At 37.2% G+C, this 15,023-nt stretch overlaps 1 protein-coding gene across 9 annotated transcripts in view; it reads right to left on the reverse strand.

The window, feature by feature from the left end:
• LOC122414958 (ankyrin repeat domain-containing protein 13D) overlaps positions 1-15,023 on the reverse strand; it is an 83,605-nt gene that overhangs the window by 14,746 nt on the left and 53,836 nt on the right. For all 9 annotated transcript variants that reach the window (XM_043426663.1, XM_043426666.1, XM_043426668.1 and 6 more), the window contains one exon: positions 2,354-2,485. In XM_043426663.1, the coding sequence (XP_043282598.1) occupies positions 2,354-2,485 (132 nt within the window). The remainder of the gene's footprint in view (positions 1-2,353; positions 2,486-15,023) is intronic.

Below are 15,023 nucleotides of genomic sequence, written 5' to 3' on the forward strand. Positions count from 1 at the left end.
TTTTTTTCAAAAACGAAGAATTGACCTTCATTTTTCCCTTAAAAAAAAAATTTTTTTCTTAAGGGCGCAAAACAACAATTTTGGACTCGCAATTTCAAGTACACAGTCTTAACTAAAGAACAAAAGAAAAAAAAAGTTTCCGAAGATGCTATTTCAGAAGCTGGCATTTACTTTGTAAATTAAATCAAAATCTTTTTTATTTTCGCATTTTAAAAAGAAGTCAAGAATTTTTTTCTTTCGAATCGATTTTCTTTATTGTTGCTGCACTTGGATAACCATATTATCGCCAAAAATGTGTCCTTATTAATCTCTGACCTTTCCAGAACTCTGGTTATGAACTTTTTTCCTCTTTCAGTGTTTCTTACTTAGTTTTTAAAAGAATAATAGTGATAAAATAGTAAGACATGATTCTTATGGAGAAAAAAATAAAAGAACAAAAAAAAGTTCTCTATTATCGTCCACCTCTCCGTGGTAAGAATTCGGCACCGCTGTATTGGTTATACAGGGTGTCCCAAAAATCAACGATAATATTGCTGGTGGTGACAAAAATTTCATAGTTTCCGAGATATTCGCACTTTTCCAAAATTCTTGAAAATCCCTAACATTTAACCCTTCACTATGAGTGACACACATAGCGGCGAAAAAAATCGTGCCATTTTTGTGTCATGACACATATAGGGGCATTTGAAAAAAAAAACATATTTCTACTGCACCGATTCGATTGAAATTTGGTACACTATGGTTTTTGGGGTCGCTGATTACGAATTCTACATGAGATTTTCAAAATAAAAAATGGCGGATCCAATATGGCAGATGCAAATTCGAAAAATGGATTGATTTTGACGAAAGTGAGTACCTTATGGTTTTCGGGGCCGCTGAATCCGAATCTGGAATTGGTTTTTCAAAATTCAAAATGACGGATTCAATATGGTGGACGCACATACGAAAAATGGATTGATTTCGACTTTCAGATATTTATGGTCGCAAATATCGAATTTGATTTCTGTCAACTCAATTAAATCAAAACTCAAAGCCTCTTGTGTTAGAGTAGATCTAACATTTGAAATTATTAGAATAGGATTTCTTCTTCGGATTCAGCGCTCCGGAATTGTACGATATTTAGTTTCGTCGGAAATGAACCATTTTTCGTATTTGCGCCCACCATATTGAATCCGCCATTTTGAATTTTTAAAATCTGATGTCGAATTCGTAATCAGCGACCCCAAAAATTTTCATACTGTGATTTTGAGACAAATTTAAGAAAATTTTTTTATAACACAAAAATGGCACGAAAATGTGATTTTCACCTCACTGCGAAGGGGTTAAGCAATATTTTACGAATCACCTCTGCTAATACGGATATTTTTCGATCCGTTCGGTTTTTCAATATTGTTTGAAATCGTGCTATTTATGAAAACCATGAATATTCCAATAGTTTTGATATTTTTTAAGAAAAAATCTTTTTATCTCTTACTTTTAGCTTTAGCTTCTTTAATTTCTATTCTTTCTATTATTCAGTTTGATTGATACTAGTATAGACTTTTTTTTGAGACAAACGATATGTTGGACACAGTTTTTCATAGTTTTTAAAAGAGAATTGATTTTTTGCATAATCTAACGGTTCGCACTTCGAAAATATCTATCATTAATCACTGCACTTTTTTATTATTTTTATAAAATGCAACAAATTGACATAAAAAATATTTGACTGGGTTTTACTTATGTGCGTTTAAAACTGCAGAGTTTCATCTATTGAAAGCAATTTGGCTTTTCTGATTCTGTGCACGTGTTTTGAAATGACAGCCGATTAGTTTCAGTAACTTCCTATTGGACACCCTGTACCAGTCCAACGATTTACTTTGAACCGGTACTGCGACTTGTTTTCTCTCATTCGATGTCGGTTTTCAATTACACATTGATGCAGATTGTGCAAGTTCGTGTACCCATCTCTCTTGAATGTAGCTTCTTCGGACCACAAAATGTGTTTGAAGAAATCCGGATTTTCATCGATTTTCTGCAGAATTGTTTGGCAAAATTGAAATCTCCTTTCGGAGAGAGAGAGAGAAACTCTAAGTTGAAGAGGGCAGCACTGAACATTGTGCTTTTTACAAAGACTCTACAAGTACACTTAGCACAGTAAACTGTTACCTCTGTCTCATAGAAGCAACATTTTTGTGAGGCCGGATTTTTCTTTTCTTTCGAATCACCATTGCTCGGTTCGACATTGCAGTACCACGTCATTCGTAAAATATTGCCTAATGTTAAAGATTTTCAAGAATTTCGGAAAAGTACAAATTTCTCGGAAACTATGAAATTTTTACTAAGGCCTTATTTGGTTTTTCTGGAACGTTACCTTGAATTTTTGTATTTTCGTGTTCACTTCTTTCGGCTTTCCAATATCTCGTCCATTCAGATCGACGTCTGGATCGAAATATTCCTCGGCCATAATGTTCATTGGATTGTTGCCCACATTTGTGGAGTCATCCTATTTTTAATTACAATTCAAACGATAAAAATCCAAAGATAAATAAGACTTTATTTTAGCTATAAGAGAGTGGAGCCAATATATTTTTATGCCACTCGGGTTTTTTTCGGAAATAAAAATTCACTCAAATATTTTTCCGATTAACGAAATTAAATTAATTATTTCTTTTTAATACATTGATAAAAGGTTTATGAATTTTTTCCGGGAGTTGAAAATCAAGAAATTTAAGATTGTTGTGAGGTCAGGATGAAACGATGTCACTGAGCTGAAATTTTTTGTGCACATTCATGATCCCTTTACTAATCAACCTGTTATATTTCAAAACAATTCACAGTACAGTTATTTAGGAAAAAAACGCAAAGTTTGACTATTTGGTATACTCATAACATCATATTTATGGGAATGTTCCAAACATTTTTGACTATTGAAACGTAACTCTTCTGAAACGGCCCAAGCCCGTCGAAAGGGTACGTTACGTTTTGGCGACGCCGTTTTGGCGCGACCGTTTTGGCGCGAACCGTTTTGGCGTTCGGACGTTTGGGTGCGAGGACGTTTTGGCGCCGCCGTTTGGGCGCTCGGATGTTTTGGCGCGGGGACGTTTTAGCGCCGGGACATTTTCGCGCCGGGACGTTTTCGCGCCGGGACGTTTTCGCGCCAGAACGGGTTTTGGTACTGTTGCGTGAAGATCTGGTGTTGGTGGGGAAATAAATGACGCAATGCAGGTCGGCGTAAAACGTGTAACAAGATGGTGCTTTATTTGATGTCGATGGTAAAATAACAATAAAGGAATGTCCCGACAATGAATGATAGGCCCGAAAGATTAGCCCGATGAGAAGGAACACGTGAGAAGTGACCCGGTCGTCGTCGTCGAACACACGTTCGACGAGGCCGAAAGGATAGCCGACGCGTGCTCGCGCTTGCCCGAACGATAATCCCGAAATATATGAGGAATCCCGCGGTTATAGGTCCCGTAAAACGTGTCAAATTGTAGCAGATAATGTCTCGAATGCGTTGAGCACAATCTTTTGTGGAATGGCGCCCGAAATGTGTGAAATGTTGCCAAAAGAAAGAGTGAAGAACACGGAGCACGTCAGCACGCTGTACGGATCAAGACTAATGAATCAATATGGAGATCGATGACACGCGCCGTGGGCAGGCGCCACACGTCCCGTCGATCGCGCCCGAATTGCGTGTCCAGTACGTGCTGACCCCTCGCGAGAGCGTGAGAACTAGAGCACGAAAAGCCCATTGTCTCGCGTTTCCCAACTTTCTGAGCCCGCGAACTAGCGACGCCCACGGTGGGGCGAGCGCTCGATCCCGAGAGCGCTCGCCGGCACCGAAACCTCGCTAATTCCTGAACAGGTACTAAAGAATATGTTCAGCAAATTTTATTAAATTCTTATCATTTTTAAATTTTTAACGTATAAAATGTTTAACATGGTTTAGCATGGCAACATTGTATCGTCGCTATCCACCCTCCTTAAAATACTATGGCGAAATAATCGAAAAATTGATTCATGGAAAAAATTGTACTGAGAACATTACCCGAGAAAAAGAGACTTGATTTGAAAGACTTGGAAAAGGAAAAAAAGAGATAATATTTGATAAATTGATGATCAATTTGAAATTTTAATAGCCATTCTCGGGGGGCTCCGCCCCCCGACCCCCATCGCCCACGTTCAAATCCTATACAGGTATTTAGCATACAACAAAATATGGGGGTGGACGTAGATGAGACCCGATTTCGTTATTACGCGAGGACCAAAATCGTCTCGTGCAAGAATGTCCTCGTGTCGAAACATTTCCGCGCCAAAACGTCCTCGCGCCCAAACGGCGGCGCCAAAACGTCCCTGCCGAAACAACCAAAAATATCGCGGGTGAAATAAAACTTCGCGCAACAACGCCGACGGTACGCGTCGTAGTTGTTACGCAGATGCCATCTTGGCGTATTATACAAAGGCTCGAACAAGCTGACAGTACTGTTGTGAACGACGTCACTTGTCGTAAATTCGAACCAAATTTCATGTTTTATTTTGATTATTTTTAATCATTGCAGAGTCCGTTTTAAGCGCAATTAGGATCAAATTAACCGGGAAGATGAGAATAATCGAGCGAGAATGATTGTAAAAATGATTTTGTCAAGTAATTATCACAAATCAAAGAAATAAAATGTGTTGTACTGCGCATGCGCAGGTATAGCGTTCTTGAACGATCATAGATACGTACTCGATTTTCTGCGCACCTTGGAGTAGAGGACTACAAAAATGCTATCAATTAATAAGCACACATGAAATATGACGACCTAAAGACCAGTTCAAATCTCCTGAACAGATATAAGCAACACACCCTGCTCTCTAGCAAATATAAAACCCTTCTTAATTCTTTGGATGCCTGGAGTATCGGAGGGTTCAGCAACGTTCTCATTCCGTAGTGCAGGATCCATACCTATAACCTATCAATTTTTCGATTTTCGTGAACATAAAATTACATTCCTTCGTAGATGCCCGGGGTATCGGAAAGATTCAGCGACGTTTTGATCCCATAGTCTGGGACATACACTCCCGTCCAAAAGTTTGGGTTCACCAGTCGAAATTTTTACCCACACTAAAAGTTCGATAGCTTGGTCAAAAATCAATGGAATCGAATTTAATAAACGTCATTTTGAAGGGAATAAGTTGAGCTTCAATTTGCCGTCTCCTAAATTTTTTTACAATTTTTTTTTAGCTGGCACGCGTTTTAGAACAGCGCCGTTTTTCGACAAATTTTTGGCCTTTGTAAATCGGCTGCCAATGTAGTAGACATTTTTTTCGCTACTTTCCTCCACGACAGCTTTGAAGGGGATAGAAAAAGCTTCATTTTTATTTTTTTAAAAATAGCGTACGATTTTTTTTCGCACGGCTATCTTAATTTCAGCAAAAAACGAGGAGTTTCAGAAATTGTGGCGTATTTCTAAAACTTTGGGGGTTCCGAGGAAATGTCAAGAGGGTAAAAAGTTGTATCGGTTTATAATAAACTTGTTCTCATTATTTTAGATTACGTTTTTGAAAATTTTTTTTTTCCATCTTTTTGGTTAGGTTTGGGATAAAATTTCAGAAGGGAAGAAAGTTTCAATTTGTAATTTTGAACTCACTGAAATTTTTTCAAATTTTTTTATCGATTTTTTCAAAACGAGTGAGGTACTTTTTTTTTTAGATTTAATCGCAATCCCCATGCCATTTTGATAGAAAACTCTTAGTCACTTACCTTATTTACACCTGTATCGCTCGATTGATTTGTTTATTATGGCTTGGCAAATTTAGTTGACACCAGCAGTGTGTTGTTGTAAAAAACCGCTACTGCGTCTAGTTAATAAAAAAATGAAACTATACCAATGGGTGCTATAACATCATGGATGAAAAGTGTGTCAGTGGAGGAATATACTGCGTAGACGGAAGAATCCAAATTTTTATTTTTCAATTCTCCATGACGAGTTCTCGTCAGAAGAACGTGCTCTCAGAAATAAAGGAGCAATAATTAATACGGCTTGGCCATCACAGTCTCCTAACTTAAGTTAGGAGATCGGATTCAATTGAATCCGATCGAGCTTCTGTGGGAGAAGCTCGATCAGAAAGTTAGAACAACCAGTCCTTTTTCTGCCAGCGATTTGTGGCGAAAGCTTGAGGACGCTTGGGCGAGTTTGGACCAAGCCACATGATTATAACAAATTAATCGAGCGAATACTACGACTCGTCAACGCAGTCCTCAAATCCAAAGGCGGCTTTTTCGATGAGAAACAGGTGTAAATAAGGTAAGAGACTAAGAGAAAAATGTTTTCTATTAAAATGGCATGGGGATTGCGATTAAATCTAAAAAAAAAAAGTATCTCACTTGTTTTGAAAAAACGTCAGTGAGTTCAAAATTACAAATTGAAACTTTCTTCCCTTCTGAAATTTTATCCCAAACCCCATATTTCTCGAGTTATTGTCAGTCGAGGCCTAACCAAAAAGATGGAAAAAAAAAAAATTTTCAAAAACGTAATCTAAAATAATGAGAACAAGTTTATTATAAACCGATACAACTTTTTACCCTCTTGACATTTCCTCGGAACCCCCAAAGTTTTAGAAATACGCCACAATTTCTGAAACTCCTCGTTTTTTGCTGAAATTAAGATAGCCGTGCGAAAAAAAATCGTACGCTATTTTTAAAAAAATAAAAATGAAGCTTTTTCTATCCCCTTCAAAGCTGTCGTGGAGGAAAGTAGCGAAAAAAATGTCTACTACATTGGCAGCCGATTTACAAAGGCCAAAAATTTGTCGAAAAACGGCGCTGTTCTAAAACGCGTGCCAGCTAAAAAAAAAATTGTAAAAAAATTTAGGAGACGGCAAATTGAATCTCAACTTATTCCCTTCAAAATGACGTTTATTAAATTCGATTCCATTGATTTTTTACCAAGCTATCGAATTTTTAGTGTGGGTAAAAATTTCGACTGGTGAACCCAAACTTTTGGACGGGAGTGTACATCCTAACCTGCATAGCGGATGGGTATCGGCAGTATTCGCGCGACGTTTGCAGCCTATTAGGCCAAGCTACGAAATTTTTTTCATGTAAAAAATGTTAGAAGAAATCCAGCTATGCCAATGTTTGAGGTATAGCTCCATATGATCGTTCGACTTGGCGTTGTAAACGCTACAAGCGTTTAGATGGGTGCGTTTAGAATTGTGTTCTCAACGCTCCCGACGTTCAAGTGATTGAACGCATCCACAAAGAGAATCGTCTGTTATCTTTGTTATTATACTACTGCTTGTTTCGCTGTCTTCACTTTTCGATGAATCCAGTGTTGTTTCGTCGAGTAATTGAAAAAGAACAAGATCACTTGTTGGTTCCACCATTTTGTAATCGCACCAAGTCGAACATGACGTGAACGCAACCAGCGTCATCGCGTTCACTTCAAATCGTACACGTTTAGCGTTATTAGCGTTATTAACTCTATTAACGATGTCAGCGTCCAAGTAGAATGTACCTATAGTGACCTGTCGTCTACTTGAGTTTTTTATTTACAGCTTTGTTATTAACAATTTTACGCAAATAATTGCTGTTTTTATTAGTTTCTTGCTTATAAAATAAAAACTATCAGGGTAATCGTAATGGTGTCAATAGATAAATATTAGAGAATAAAAATACGAAGAAAATAAGAGGAGTCGCACAACTCGATCAGACCGTTAGTTTAGGAGAAAATCACTAAAAACTAGCGAAAATGCAATTTTTTCAAAAATGAATATCTCGGTAATTTTTTGAGTTGTAGTGTAGATCCTCCAACCAGTATTAGTTATTAACATAAACTTCATCTGTATGAAAAGCACGCACTGTCCGATCCATAGTTTTGAATCTGTGGCCGCTTGAATTTTTTTCTATGCAATTTTCCCGCAGCCCTCCCCCGCATTAAGATGATCCGATTTCAATTTACCAAAACGATTCCGGAAGGGGAATTCTTATACTTCAAAATGTTCATCTTGATTTCTCATTAAACTGCTGAGAAATATGTTAGAAATGAAGCTGAAACATCACGAAAACTGACCGAGCGCGCGAGAGTAATTGAAGAGCGGGGCAGAGCAGTGCGGGCAAGAAGAAGCATATATATGTCGTAGTATGCATGATAAGCATCATTTGATAGAAAAATAATTGAATGAAGCGTCGAGCGAGATTCGAAGAGCATTGAAATTACGTTGCTAAGCAACGAAAAACAGAACGCTCGAGTGAAATCAAAGACGTTCGAGAATGAATCGAACAGCCGTCGAGATCACTACGCTTCATAAATAAATATAATGTTTAGTTGAGTTTGTTTATCGAAATATAAATCAATAAATTTCATTATAATAATTTCAAAGAGTGACTGAATTATAATCCTTCAATAAATAAGTGAATAAATTACATGATTGTGATATTTATTTCTGTGCCATTCTCCGAAATATATATTAGGGTGGTCGTTATTTAGGGTCAAAATTTATTTTACCCTTTCCGCCCCCTAAATCGATTCGAAACACATATAAAGTAATGCTGTCATTTTTTCAAATTGTTAAAACAATGCTTAACTTTCGACCACGGGGGTTGAAGTTTTCCCCCTAGCAGATTTGACGACCAGAAATTTTTGGCCGTTAATTTTTCGGTCGTTTTTGTGGTCGTTTCGACCGAAAATTTTGGGGGCAAGGGCATTTCAGCAATGGTAGTAACGACTGAAAATTCTTAGTCCCAACGATCGATCGGCTGGACGTTACGTCTGGAAAATTTGGCGTCGTTTGTAATTGCGGCGCACGACCATCGTCTGGTTGTTTCGACCTTGTCACCTTATCACCTTGTCACCAGTGAATTTAAATAAATCGAAAAAAACTCATGATCATCTAAGGGAGACTCGAACCCGGGACCCTCGGAGTTTGAGTCTGGTGCGCTATCCACTACGCTACCAGACATCTTGTATTCAAGGAATAATAGAACTCATATATAAACCGTGATTCAGAATTTATATATAAGTTCTGTTATTCGTTTAATACAAAATGTCTTAGCGTAGTTGTTAGCGCACTAGACTCAAACCTCGAGAGTCACGGGTTCGGGCCTCACACGGAAAATCCGGGAGTTTGGCACTGAACGTCGAACGGGCCACATGGGCAACCTAACCTCAATTCGAGACAAAAGCAGCGACTAGCGCGCAAATAAATCTCAAATAGTTCAAAAAAATCCAGGACAGACAAATAACATTAGTACCAGTTGGACACCGAAAACTCAAGCAAACATTATTACATAATTCAACACACAAAAACACCAAAAATAAAACTAGTGAAGGCATTAAAAAAGGAATCGGCCGCAATGGCCGAGAGCTCCAAAAAAAAGTGGCAGAGATCGATAAAATCGACCCTGCGAGAAAAATATCACGAACTAACTCGAGTAAGATCAAAATCATAAAAAACCCATCGATAACAACAGAGGCAATAGAACGAACATACAAACAATTGGTTAAAGAATATGGAGGATCGCAAAATAAAGCGAAACTCTACAAAAACGCAACAAAACCGAACCTAACCACAAATGGAGTTCAAACAAACACAAAGGACAACGAAGAAGAGGCTGCAGAAACAGACTCTATAGACGACGCAAGATGGGAATTGCCTAAAAACCCACAAAGATACAGGAAACAGGGAAATTCAGAGACGGGCATCGCTCACGCCAACAGCTTCGCCAATGACGCCACCAACTACAGAGACACAACGAACCACAATGAACAAAATAGAAACGTAAACATAAGAACACCGCCTATCCACGTATCGAACACCAACATAAGAGACCTAATAGCGCTACTTTCAAGGAATAACCTCAAAAAAGGCGAGTTTAGACTAAAACAGGTAAATGTAACCGAGAGCATGAACACAATAGTATACACAGACATACTCGAAACGTACAAAAAAAAACAAAAGAAATTTTCTCAACACACGATATAAAATTTTACACATACACATAAAAAAACAAAAAACCGCATTCGAGAATCCTAAAAGGAATTAACGGAAGCTTTTCAGCAGATACAGTGAAAGAAGAAATAATTGCATTAAATCTACAAAGTATAAAACTGGAAAAAGTCACTGAGATTAAGGAGTTTCGGTACAGCTTAGCGTTAAGTGTGGCGAAGATCACGGCCCCCGAAAATGTAGTATAACAGAACAGCATACCAGGAATAGCCTGAAATGCTGTAATTGCGGGGAAGTATGACACCCAGCCAATTACAGAGGCTGCAGTTACTACAAACATGCAATTAATATGGTAAAGAAAAACAATTCTAACGAAACTCAGTAAAGACAAAACGCTAGTCATAAGCAGGCAATACAACCCAAATATTTCATGCGCAATAATAACAAATAATAATACAACCCCACACAGCAGCACCCAACAACGATCAGAACAAAACACATAAAACGGAGGTCCCAGCTCTACACCGGCGTGGGTCACAGAGCTGCAAAACGAATTCAAAGCCATATCTAATAGACTCTTATCTCTGGAAACAGCCATAGCAAACAACTCCAGTAGAATAAACCAGCTATTTGACATAATAGGCTCTCAGATAGAATACGAGTAATGGACCTAAAGACCCAGCCAGTAACAAACCAAAGTGTCACACCCAACGCAGACCCCAACAAAATAACGACAATAAAAATAGCCGCAATAAACGCGAATTCAATAGTCTCCCGCCAACGCTGATTCGACTTACAGCAGCTCATAGCAGAAAACAATCTTGAAATAACATTAGTATCGGAGACAAAATTAAACGCTAATCACAAAGTTTCAATCGAAAACTACGACGTAATACGCACCGACCGCCCAAATGCGAAAAAAGGAGAAGGAACAGCGATAGTGATAAAAAAGGTCTAAATTACAAAATAATCACCCACCCAAACTCAAAAAAAAACAAAATGCTCGAATACACAATAGTGCAGCTCAAGACTATCACTAATCAAAAAATATACATGATCAGTATCTACGCAACAAATACAGTTGAATCAGAAGGAGACTTTCTAATTGAAATTAACGAACTGTTTAGCAAACTAAAACTAGAAAATAACAGCACATATTATTTAATCGCGGGAGACCTTAACGCTCGACATACAGAACTCGGAGACAGGACAAATAAACTATGAGGACGACTTTTAATAAATTGGGAAAGAGAAAACGCTCAAAGATACAAAACCAAAATATACACCGCCGCGGAACCAACATTTATACCAGCATAAACTTTTCTGGACATTGCAATAGCAGAGACGACGGAATACAATTTCTCAACCTTGCAAACAACAAACTAGATACTCTATCCTATGATAGCGACCACAAGGCCATCCTAATGGAAATAAATGTACAAACAACACTCACACACACCATACACACACACCATACCGACACAAACAAAAAATCCCAATCGATCAATATTTGAGAGACGGAGACAGAAATCTAAAATACTCGACATAGATCCCTAAAAAAGACACAGAGGACTTTCACAGACTACTCCCAAAATATTGGTGGCTCGGAAACGACTCAGCACAAATCACAGAACTGAAGAGAAAAAAAAGCCCAAAAGGAAGCGGAAGCTAGATAAATAAGACACAATGCTCACAGATAACTAAATTCCACACACAAAATACAAGAGACACTTTCACAGACAAAACACGAATAATCCTCACCAGGACAAATTTGTGACCCTTGTAAATATGTAAATATGTACATTCGCTTCTAAGAATAAGTTAGCTATAAGTTACACATGATATCTAAAGTGGTTTTTTTTACTAAATTTTCTTTTTTTACCACACGCACACAACAAAGAATAATTTGGACAAGACACAACAATCAGTTCGTCTTACAAATACAAGAAAACATAAAAACAAACCAACAGAAATGAGAGATTCGAGTTGCTACTTAAAGCCAAAATTCTCCTAACGCTAGCACCAAACGCTATATTGATATTAAGATCTTTTCTTTTGTTTATTTATATCTGTAACTCCAAGATGAAAATGCATGAAATAAATAAACTTTGAAAAAAAAAAAACTCGGGAGATCCGGTTGTTTTCGATTTATTTACATTCGCTAGTGAAAAAGTGATACGACCGGGTAACTCTGGTCGAAACGACCAGACGATGATCGTGGGCCGAAATTATAAACGACGCAAATATTCCAGTTGTAACGTCCAGCTGGTCAGTCGTTACGAGTCAGAATTTTCAGTCGGAACGACCCATAATAATGGGTCGAAACGACCACAAAAACGACCGAAATCCTGGTCGTGAAATCCGTATTTAAAATACATGAGATTTTTCTGCGTTTATGGTCACAATAGCATTGTGGGCCTGAATATGTTTGGGAAATCATGAAATTTCGAGAAATTACTCTACAAGCATAAATTCCAAAACTCCTACCTTCAAAATGTTGTTTAGTGTCACCACATTAACCCCTTAATGCGCAGAACGACAATTTTGGACACACAATTTCAAGTACACAGTTTTAACTGAAGGACAACAGAAAAATTCTTGAAAATCTGATATAGGGGATTTCTGAGGGTGCTCTTTCAGAATCTGGTATGTATTTTGTGGAATTGACTCAAAATCTTTATTATTTTTGCTTTTGTAATTAAAAATCAAGAATTTTTGACGTTTTTTTTCTTTCAAAACGATTTTTGTTATTGTTACTGCACTTAAATAACCATATTATTGCTAGTAAAGGTGTCCTTAATGTCTGACCTTTTCAAAACACGGGTTATAATAGTATATTACACACCTAGGAAGGAAAAGTAGACTACTTCAAACCGCGGGCAGAATTGTGATAAGCACGCGGTTTGAGGTGGTCTAATTTCACTCCCGTGGAGTGTATACTATTTTTCACCACAAATGCACCGAAAATTAACCTTCTGATTTCGGAAAGTTGAACTTTCGGCGCATGTGTGGTGAAAACACTTTTTTCTAACCCAGTTTTCCAAGATGATGGTTTTTGCAGAATAGCATGATGTAAATTTTCATGATTTTTTTCTCGAAAAATCTCAACTTACCGAAAAAATTTTATAGAACATAAAGTGTCGAGAATCATCTAAAGAATACGTGTGATTTCTTTTTTAATTTTCTAGCTATTTTTGTATTTTCCATTCTTGACAATTTTTTGAAAAATTCCAAAAATTCTGAATAAATTTACATGTATTCTTTGGATGATTTCAAGCATTTATGTTGGATAAAATTCTTTTGTAAAGCTGAAACTTTTTGAGAAAGAAATTATGAACCTATTCATTACGCGATGGAAAATAACTTTTTTTTTCAAAAAATTCGACTTTACAAAAAAATTTCATGAAACAAAAAATATTTAGAATTATCCAAAGAATATGTGTGAATTTTTTCAGAATTGTTAGAATTTTTGAAAAAATTATCGTAATTGGAAAATACACAAACTGCTAAGAAATTTTTTTTAAATAACGCGTATTCCTTAGATGCTTCTCAGCACTTTTTTTTCATAACATTTTTTGTTAACTCAATAATTTTCGAGAAAAAAATCATGAAAATTTACATCTTGCTTTTCTGCAAAAACCGCCATCTTGGAAAAACTGAGTGAGAATAAAGTGTTTATAACCAATGTTCTGGAAAGGTCAGACATTAAGGACACCTTTACTGGCAATAATATGGTTATTCAAGTGCAGCAACAATAACAAAAATCGATTTGAAAGAAAAAAAACGTCAAAAATTCTTGATTTTTTAATTACAAAAGCAAAAATAATAAAGATTTTGAGTCAATTCCACAAAATACATACCAGATTCTGAAAGAGCACTCTCAGAAACCCCCTATATCAAATTTTCAAGAATTTTTTTTTGTCCCTCAATTAAAGCTGTGTAGTTGAAATTGTGTGTCCAAAATTGTCGTTCTGCGCATTAAGGGGTTAATGTGGTGACACTAAACAACATTTTGAAGGTAGGAGTTTCGGAAATTTTGCCGTGTAGCAATATGCTTGTACAGTAATTTCTCAAAATTTCAAGATTTCCCAAACATATTTAGGCCCACAGTAAAATTGTCACCATAAACGCAGAAAAACCCCATGTATTTTAAACGGAAAACTTCAGTCCCCGTGGTCGAGAATTAAGCGATGTTTTAAAAATCGGAAAAAATTACAGCATTAATTTTTCTAGCTCCCCTAGCCGAAAGTACGCACTTTCCGGCCGCATTTCAGGCCGGGAAGAGCATTTTTCGTGGCTGGCTGACTCGGCTAACTTCAGTGCGCTCTGACGATATTTTTGCTGTCGGTGATCTTTTTCTTAAAAAGACATTTCGATATATGAATGTGAAGCCTGTATTCGTTGCCATGATTTTGTTTATTCGTTGCCAAGCATCATTATTTGATTCAAGCGGGCGCGTATAGCGTAGCTTTCATCATTCATGTTATGCGCTATACTACTATGAACCCGGACAAATAACATACATTTGTTCGTCCAGATGCGAAAACAGAAAATAATGTAACCGGACTAATAAAATGAATATGGTCGTCCGAAATAATGTTGTATTTCCAGATTCCAGGTTCATAGGAAAGCACATATTCCTATAAATTGTCAAGTATAGCGGGAAATATTCATATATAGAAATTGTTAACTATCATGGGACTTTGAATCAGACATGTATCAACGAATTATTTATTTGTACTAATAATATTGTTCTATCATTGTGTGATATTTTGTGTGTGTGTTTTTTTACTTTCTGTTTATATTTTTAATGCCCGCCCCGACCAGCAAAACCTCGGCTTCGCCTCGGTCCTGCAAAAGTCGGGCGGGCGCCCCCCCCCCCCCCCTCCTCGCGATTGCTAGTAATTATTGAACGTACTTTCGGCTACGGGATCAAGAAAAATAGTATACAACCCACGGCCCAAATGTTAGATGCCAGGAAATCCAACTTTCGGGCCTAAGATCTTAATATACTATTTATATATTTCGAATCGATTTAGGGTGCGAAAAGGGTAAAACAAATTTTGACCCCAAATAACGACCACCCTAAAATATATGCTTTTTCTTGC

Source organism: Venturia canescens, chromosome 8, assembly GCF_019457755.1.
Source record: "Venturia canescens isolate UGA chromosome 8, ASM1945775v1, whole genome shotgun sequence".
NCBI lineage: Eukaryota > Metazoa > Arthropoda > Insecta > Hymenoptera > Ichneumonidae > Venturia > Venturia canescens.